The 9612-nt window shown below is 46.0% G+C and overlaps 1 protein-coding gene across 1 annotated transcript; it reads right to left on the reverse strand.

Moving 5' to 3' along the window:
• Positions 1 to 8628: 8628 nt before the first annotated feature.
• On the reverse strand, positions 8629 to 9612 carry LOC112088100. Its single transcript, XM_024158256.1, has 2 exons — positions 8881 to 9612; positions 8629 to 8763 (listed from the first exon to the last, which is right to left on the reverse strand). The coding sequence occupies exons 1-2, from the start codon at positions 9610 to 9612 to the stop codon at positions 8629 to 8631; spliced, it is 867 nt and encodes a 288-aa protein (XP_024014024.1).

The following is a 9612-nucleotide window of genomic DNA, read 5'->3' on the forward strand; positions in this document are numbered from 1 at the left end:
TTTTACCGAGCCAAGATTGATCGGCTCGATGCGATGCCATAGAATCGCCGAGTGAATCACCGAGGTGAATTGCCGAAGTGAATTGTCGAGCCGAAGCGAAAAGAGCTATGCAACTAGAGTTGCCGAACCGAGGCAGCAAAGACCGATACCGCTTGAGTTGCCGAGCCGAGGCATAGCGGAGATTGATGTAGCTAAAGTTGCCGAGCTGACTTAACTTACCGAGGCGAGGCGAGAAAGAGATTCAACTAATGCTACCGAGCTGACTGAATTCGCCGAGGTGCTAGTGTGGCTCGGTGGACTACTTTCGTCGAATAATGTTGCGACTTGTTTTGCCGACTCCTTTTTTTTTTTTTTTTTTTTTACAAATGCGCAAACTGGCGGATTTTATGGAATGGGAGATCTTCCAAAGCGAGTTCCGAGCTACTTTTGAATACGATTACGCCGAGGCCTTATCGATTTTTTTTTTTTAAAGCTCGGGCTTGGGCCTTATGGATTGCCTGTTCTTTCCTAATCCCATTATTTTTTTGCGACTTCCCTAGGCAAAGTGGGACCTACGTCCAGATTCCTATATATACTCGAGCCCCCCTCCTTCATTCTCACAATCTCACTTCTACAAAATTTCCAAAAGGTACGCTCTCCTCTCTCTGTCTTTCTCTCTCAATTTTTTTGCTTCCTTCTCTCTCTTTTTTTTTGCGTGCCGCACCACCTAGGGTTTTCTCGAGGTTCGGCAGATCGTTTGATGTTTTCGATCTGTCATTGAACTTCCCGATCCTTTTCTCGACTATCAGCTGGCCCAAAAACAGGATGTCGCAACGAACCGAGCCAAAAACTCCTACCAGTTCTGCCGATTCCGTAAACTCTGTTTTGCACTGAGGCCTGTCAAATCTCGCACCAAGCCCGATTTTTGGCTCTCCTCGAGATTCCGAAGCAAATGATTTCTCTGACATAAAACCAAGCTCGAGGACTTTAATTTTGACCCTGCCGAGGCCAGACAGGAACTTGAGATTGCGATGGCGAGGCTCGGAATAGGTCCTTCGTAACCTCGGAGCTCTCGAAGAGGCAAAAAGAAGAAGAAATCGGATCCTCCAGGCTCGTTCTTTCGACCGAAGAATCGTTGCAAAGACTGAGGCAACATTGCAGGATTTCTGAGGCGGTCGAATTTGTTGTGCCCGAGCCATTCGACCAAGCCGATCATCCTCCGCCGAACTACTTCACAGCTTATGAATGTTTCTTCGAGTTGTGTTATTTATGGTTTCCTTTGCCCGAGCTGATTCTTCGATATCTTTGGTTGCCCGGGATTTTGCTTGGACATATCATGCCGCGGGGCCTTTGACATATAATTGGCATTTTGGTATGAGGTTACGAATGCGGCATCGAATTCGGGGTTGATCATTTTCGCAACTTTTTGGAGATTCGCCGATCCTCCAAACCCGACAAATATTATATTTCGAATAAGAGGACTTGGAGAATAATCGAGGGTTTCCCGAGAAAAGATGATTCTTGGGATGATTATTTCTTCTACATTTCCATGGACGAGGCTACCGTTGGGAATGATTTTATTAATTTAACCAAGACAGATTGGGGACCACTCGGTAGTTTGTTTGTAGTTCTTGGCTTGTCTGTATCTTATTTTCGATACTAACATTTATTTTTTGTCTTCTCGTATTTGCAGTTTTCGATCTTCCCCCGGTTCCCAAAGATATCGTTAAAAACAAAGAGATTCTCGCGGCTAGGAAGGTCAATCAGTCAAAGCATATTTCGTTTGGGAGAGTCAAGAAAGCGAGAGCCTTATTTGCCGGTATTCCTGTTAGTTCGGATTCGTCTGCTTCTTCTGTTGATACAATTGAAAGGATGGTTCGAGTGTCGATTTTCGACAAGAAAGAGAGAGCCGAAAGGGAGAAAGCAAGCCGAAAGGGAGAAAGCAAGCCGAATCTTCCCGAAGCATCAGCTGCTAGCGAGCCAAACGCCGAACCGATTGGCAACACCGAGGAGACTCCTGTAGCTACCGAGTTGAACCGCGCCGATGTTCTTGCCCCGGAGAAAGTTGCCGAGATCCATTCCAAAGTCTCCAGAAAGGGCGGCTTCGTTCGAGATCCCTACTGCTGGTGGTGAAGATCGTGTCATTGTCCTGGGGTTTGCCGAGCCGATCGAGGCCCAATTCTTCTATCCTGACGAGGCATAAGGGCGGCTCGAACCGGAAGCATTCTGCTTCGGACGGAGATAAAGGAAAGGGGGTTGCTGAGCCGAAGAAGAGGCGTACCATTCTGCTTGACACCGAGCCGACTCCCTCTCTGATTGACGACGCTTCTGCCTCGGCGTCGCTTTTGTCAAAGATTAACAACAAGGGAATTCGGCTGCCGCCTGCTGATTCACTTTTGAAGGTAGCATGTCCCAACGGGGAACTAAGGTAAGTTTTCGAAACTCTAGCTTGTTTTTGTTTAAGTATTGGCTCGCGTTTCACACTTGTGTTATTTTGCAATTTGTGGCTTCCATAAACGAGACGATCGCGGCGAATCTATGAGGCGAGGAAAAACGCTATCATGGTTCAGACGAAGCTGGATGAGGCCGAGCGGAAATTCTCCTCTGCCATGCCCCAGGCGAAGGCTCGAATCAAGGCTCTTGAGGCGGAGAAGAAGACGCTGAAGGACGAGTGTGTCAAGGCGACTGATATGGCTGTTCGGCTCGAGTAATCGAGAACTAGGAAAGATGCCGACATTGCTTCTTTGCAGAGGCAGCTGGCCGAGAAGGATGCTCTTTACGAGGCCAACATCAAGAAAGCATCTGCAAGGAGGGACCTGACAGAGAAGGTGCAAGGTCGTTTCAGCAGCGTGGAGAAGAGCCTCAAACACTTGACCAACGCGAAGGAAAATGAGTTGGATCTTGCGCAGATTGATGGGAACCTACAACTTATCGAGCTCCTCCAGAAGGATAATGCTCCAACTCTCGATGCCATAGCGGAGAAGCTGAAGTTGTAGCGAGCCGACTTGGTGGGAGCTGACGAGGGGTTCGAGAGAGTTGCAACCTTGAGTCCCGTTTCCGATGATTCGGTTGGTGTTAACCTTGGGAACGAATCAGTCGAAACTGCTGCATAATTGGTTGGTGTGTCTGAGCCGATGGATTCCAACATCAGAACACCGCGAGTCGCCGAGCTTGTCGAGGAGAGTAGGAGTTCTGGCAGGTATCCGAGAGAGTGATTTCCGCGCTTGCTATCACATGTCGTTTTCCTCTTCTTTTTTTTTCGCTTTAGACTTTGTTGCCTGGATGGCTTAATCCACTTATGCTACTTCTGAACTATGTTTTGTTGGTTTTGTTTCTATTGCCGAGCCGAGGTGCTTCGAATGACTTATGCCTTGAAGTTTAGGACTTATTGAATTGCTTGATCCTTGCATTTATTTACGATTTTTTGATCGTATAGTTTTTACTCTTAGAACTTGGAGTATATAAAGAGCATTGTGAAAACGGCTCGGTGTTGATAACTGATGTGCGAGAGTGTGTATCGGGTTTAAGTGTTTAGGATTTTCGTTGTGTATCGGCTTACTCATCCGTAAACTGTTGAGGGATCGATCCAAAAAACTTTATATAGCGCGCTGTTATCCTGTGAAGGATGTCATTGAACCCTAGTCCATATAGGAGAAGTGGTTAGAATTTGCTTAGAGGATTTGTTTTATCTTATCTGTTGTGGCCAGCAACGAGATAGGAGATGCGAATGTAGGATACTAAATGCGATAGTTATGAAGAAAATGTGTAAGAAAATTAACTTAAGTTGCGGAAGAAATCGGATGAGTAACAGAACGCATTTTTTGAAGAATAAACAGAAATCCGAAGAAAACAATTTCAAAATGATTCTTGTAACTATAAAGGGAAGTATGACGTATACGTACCCACTCCCCCTCCCCTTTTTAGGAGGGGGAATAGCTGAACTCATCCGAAGATAGGCTGCCTACGTACCCTTTTCAGGGATCAAGCTGTCTCGTAATTCAGGGTTGACAGGTGATGCCGCCTAATGATAATATTTCTTCAGATGCATCGTGTTCCAGGATCTCGGAATCGGGGCTCCTTCCATGTTTTCTAGCTCATAGACTCTGGGTCGGATTACCTTGGTGATTTTATAAGGTCCTTCCCAATTCGCTCCTAGCTTTCCTGCGTTCCTTTCCACGGTGCTCTGAAAAACTTTCTGCAGTACCAAGTCATCTTCTTTGAACCGTCGACTTCAGACATTCTTGTTATAATATCTCGCCATTGCCTGCTGATAATTTTGAAGTCTTATCAATGCTTGATCGCGACATTCGTTCACTAGGTCCAGCTCGTCCAACATCATTAGATGGTTTAAGCCTTCTTATCCGAGGAGAAGTCTTCGGCGAATTCCTGGGAAATCTACTTCGGGCGGAATAACGCACTCTGCTCCGTAAACTAGGGCAAAGAGGGTCTCTCTTGTAGCTCGTCTCGGAGTTGTTCGGTGAGACCATAACACTCCCTTTAACTCGTCTACCCAATGTCCTTTTTTAGCGTTGAGCCGTTTCTTCAGCCTGTCGAGAATCGTCTTATTAGCTGCTTCGGCTTGACCGTTTCCTTGTGGGTATCTCGGTGTCGACTTGCTCAATCGTATTTTCCATTTCTCACAAAAAGCTTCAAACCGAGCCGAGATGAACTGGGATCCGTTTTCTGTAACAATCTCGTAAGGGAGCCCATGTCGACAGATGATATTCTTCCAGATGAAATGCTCGACTCGGGCGTCTTTAATGCTCGCATAAAAAATCAGCCTCGACCCACTTGGAAAAATAATCGGTTAGAACCAATAGGAATCGTTTCTGTTTAGACTTGTGAAAAGGTCCGACGATGTCCATTGACTACCTCATAAACGGATAAGGAGCCGAGATTGATGATAAAAGCTCGGTAGGCTGATGGATGGTTGGGGCGTGCCTCTGGCATTTTTCACACTTGACGGAGAACTTCTCGCAATTTTTCACCATGGTTGGTGATAACACCGTATTTTGACCACTTATATGGATCGTTTTGAAATACTTTTTCTATGTTTTTAATTGCTTTTAAGTACTTTTATCACGTTTTTCTAGTATTTGTAGTTCCAAGACTCTTTTCAGGTAACTTAGGGAAAAGCTTAACAAAATGGATAGAAGACCAGATTTCAGCTCAGAGTCAAACCGTCAGAAGTTCACCCCCGATTGAAGGCCTTCTCACCGTCTGATCCAGCTCAAATTTGGAGATCTCAAAGATGGAAGTATCTGCTTTCCAGCACACTTTACATCTTGGCAATCCAACGGTTCAATCAAAAGATACGCGAAGAGCAAGATGTCCCGTAAACCAGCCGGCAAGCGTTTCCACCCGCGACCAACAGGCCATTCCCCGCGGTCATAGCCATCCCGACTACGGCCAGCCACCCATTCAACGCGGTCACGCACATCCCGACCGCGGCCACCTAACTCCGAGTTTGAAGGCCCATTTCTGAAGCCGGTATCATTTTCCCAGCCTCAATTCCGGAACCCTAGACACCAGAGAGTATTGGAGACTATAAATACATATCATTTAGGACGTTTTTGAGAGAAGAAGAGGAGTGACGAAATACTTTACACAAATTTTACTTTTAAGCTTTGTTTTTAGGTTTTAGGGAGAGAGAGATCTATCTCTTGAACCCTTGTTCTTTCTTTTTCAATTTCGGTTTCTGTACTACTTTTTATTACTATGTTTTTGATTTCGTTTATCATGTCTGAGTAGTTTTATTGTTGGGTCTAAGGGATTTTCGATGGGAATATATATGTTCGATGAAGATTCCATGAGCTATTGAGCCAAATCTTAGAACTTTTTCTTCTGAATTCGTTTTTACTGCATGAAAGTAGCGTCATGAACTGCAATCTGATCCAGATGCTTGGTGACACGAAAGTGTTCATCCGGTGTCAGATCTAGTTTGGGAGAGCAAAACAAGCATAGGAGTGGAAACCTACCTATGGGCGATTTGTGAATGCTGACGAGTCTTAAAAATAATACACCTCTTCTTTTCCAGGGCCAGAGTGGAAACCTACTGGTCAGGGTTGAGAGAGATAGTTGTCTATGATCACGACAGTGGCGTATTCATACGTCCGTGACTCCAGTTCGAAAAATTTAAGCTAAGATCTTATCAAATTTACTCTCTAGCAATGTTTTGAATCGTTCATACCCCAGAGAAAACTTTCCTGAACCCCAATGCTTTCTTTCTTATAGATTTACACCGATTTTCATTCAAACTTTAGTTTATTATCTTTACTCTTTCAATCGATTTTCACTTAGCAATTAGGTCTAGCCGTTTTTTTCGTTTTTACCCGTTTTCGTTAAGTTTAGTTATTAGGTCATTTTAATTCCCGTATTCTCTCTTTAAGATTCGTTTTTACATTTTAAACACACCACCAAAACCCTCACAAAACTCGCCTAGTTCTAGACTTCCTTACTTTATATTTCTTTCGAAGGCTTTTGCAGGAAAAAATCTCCTTCCCTGTGGATTCGATCCCTAAGTACTACAATCGATCAGCTGTGCACTTGCGGGTATTGATTTCATTTAGGGTAAAACTTGACACCCTCACCACACGACCACATCAGTTGGCCAGTAGTAACCGTTTCGTTTTATCTTGATCGCTAAAGATCTTTCGCCCGCATGGTTGCCACATGCGCTACTATGTACTTCTTCTGTGATCTTCCTCGCCTCAGCTCCTTCGACACATGTCAATAATGGTCCCAAAAACTGCCACTTGAATACGTTTCCATCTAGGAGTGCATAACGGGCTGCTTGAGCTTTGAGTTTCCGAGCTGCCCACTTGTCTGATGGTACTTCTCCGTCTGCGATGTACGTCTGAATTGCTCTCATCCATTCTTTGTCGCTCCCCTACTCTGTTGTTTATCGGGAAGCATCCTCGTCCATGTTGGCTACGCCGTTGTCTTCGTTGATCTTTTGCTCTTCTTTGGAAGGGTTGATCAGGTTGACTCCGTCTACAACGCCGATGCTGGGTTTCTCGATAAATTCCACCGGTATGACCCTCTTCAATCCTGGATCCGAGGTTGAAGCGAGGGCAGCTAGGGCATCGGCGGACGCGTTTTCCCCCGAGGTATTCGTGTAAGCTCGAATTCCTTGAACTGCTTCGTCAACTCTTGAACTACTTTCAGATACGCTTCCATCTTGCCGTCTCTCGCTTCGTATTCTCCATTGAACTGGTTCGCAACTAGCTGTGAATCACAAAAGTCATGGATTATCTGGATTCAGATCCCAAGTTGCCAGCCAAAGTCCGGCGATTAATGCCTTGTATTCTGCTTCGTTGTTGGATGCATGAAACGTGAGACAAAATGACTGTTCGATGATTTTGCCGGTTGGCGATGTTAGTCGTATCCCTACCCCCGAACCCTGCTTCGATGACGAACCATCAACATGCAATGTCCATGTAGACTCGGAGGTCGGCTCTTCTACTCCTTCAGTTGGAAGTTCGATCAAGAAATCGGCTAATACCTGAGAATTTGCGCACGACCTGTTCCTGTATTCGATGTCGTATTCACATTAGCTCCACCGCCCATTTCGCTAGTCTTCCAGATTGGCTCGGGCTATGTAGGATGCTTCGTAGTAGCATAGTAGCGAGGACTGCGATCGAGTGCGACTGGAAGTATGGTCTCAGTTTCCAAGCTGACATTACGACAGCTGGGGCAACCTTCTCTATTTGCGGATAACGCGTTTCCGCCTCGGTTGAACTGTGGCTCACATAGAAGACAGGTTTTTGCTCTCCCCGCTCTTCTCTGACCAGTACTCCACTTACAGCAGTTGACGACACGGCGATATACAGGAATGGCGGTTCTCCTTCCAATGGCTTCGCAAGGACCGGAGGATTAGCCAAGTAGACTTTCAGATCTTCGAATGCCTTTTCACACCGTTCGTCCCATTCAAATTTCTTATTGCCCCTAAGGGTATCATAATAAGGTAGACATTTGTCGGTCGACCTGGAAACAAAACGGTTGAGAGCTGCTACGCGTCCTGTCAATCGTTGGACTTCTTGTTTCGTCATTGGAGATGCCATTTCTATCAACGCTTTGATTTGCTTCAGATTTGCTTCGATTCCTCGATGGGTTACGAGGTATCCGAGGAACTCTCCAGACGTCACCGCGAATTGACACTTCGCCGGATTCAGCTTCATGTTATGCAGGTTCAGCTGCTCGAAACAGTCTTGCAAATGCTTCACGTGATCCTTCTCCTCGAGCGACTTAACCAGCATGTCATCTATATAAACCTCCATCGTCTTGCCAAGCTGTTCCGCAAACATTTAGTTGACGAGCCTCTGGTAAGTCGCACCCGTGTTCTTGAGTCCAAAAGGCATCACCTTGTAGCCGTAAATTCCCCGATCTGTTATGAACGCTATTTTTTCCCTGTCGTCGGGGTTCATGAATATCTGGTTGTACCCCGAAAAAACATCCATGAATGTGAGCAGTTTGTTACCCGCCGTTGCTTCGACTAGTCGGTCGATATGAGGTAGCGGGAAACTGTCCTTCGGGCACGCCTTATTAAGGTCAGTAAAATCTACGCACACACGCCATTTACCATTTTTCTTCTTTACCACTACGGGGCGAGCCAATCTTGGTATTTGGCCTCGGAGATCGAACCCACCTTTAAGAGTCGTTCACTGCCTTGGCTCGGTTGGGACCTAGCTTTCTCCTCTTTTGCTTCACCGGTTTGAACGTCGGGTCTATGTTGAGCTCATGGCACGCCATGTCGATGCTAATTTCGGGCATATCTTCTGCAGTCTATGCAAATTTTCCAAAGTTCTGTTTTAAGAAAACGACAAGCTCCGCCTTAATCGCCTCATCAAGTGTCGCTCCGATCTCTACGCACCGCTCCGGATGTAATTCGTCTATGCATACCGAGATCACCGGTTCACAGCTCGGCACGCTCTTCTCCTTACACGCCTCACCAATATGTAATTGCCATAAGAGCTTGGCGAGCTCGTTCGCAGGTTCTCGGTTCGTCTTTAGCTTTTTCCGGTTTTTGTCTGCGACCGAGTCTACCACGGGCTTCCTCATCTTATGCTCGGCCAAACAACACATACGCGACTCTTTTTGGTTTCCCCATATCGTCTTGATTCCGCCAGGAGTCGGGAACTTGACGCATAAATGATATGTTGATGGAACGGCTCGCATCGAGTTCAACAACAGCGTTCCCACGATTACGTTGTAAATTGCTGGATGATCAGCTACGAAAAACTCTACAACTTTTGTTACTCCTTCTCCTTGCACGGGAAGCCTGATCGTCCTGATTGTCATCGTTGTTTCCCCTGAGAATCCCGTTAATGGCTTTGGGATGGCAGTTACTTTGGACAAATCGATTTCCATCCTCCTAATGGTTTTACGGAAGATAATGTCTACCGAGCTTCCCGTATCGATTAATATTCTGGCGACATCGTGATCCCTAATGGTAAGCTCGATCACGAGGGGATCCCTATGTGGCGTGTCGATTCGCACTGTTTCGTCTTCCGAAAACGAGATTGTGGTAGCGGGATAGCTCGGAGGCTCCGCCCAGTTAACACTTGCATTGGCCCTCCGCTGGAAAGCTTTAATCGACGATACGGTGTCGAGACAGTATTGCGATCCACCCAT

The sequence above is a fragment of the Eutrema salsugineum genome, unplaced genomic scaffold (assembly GCF_000478725.1).
Source record: "Eutrema salsugineum unplaced genomic scaffold, Eutsalg1_0 scaffold_15, whole genome shotgun sequence".
Classification (NCBI taxonomy): domain Eukaryota; kingdom Viridiplantae; phylum Streptophyta; class Magnoliopsida; order Brassicales; family Brassicaceae; genus Eutrema; species Eutrema salsugineum.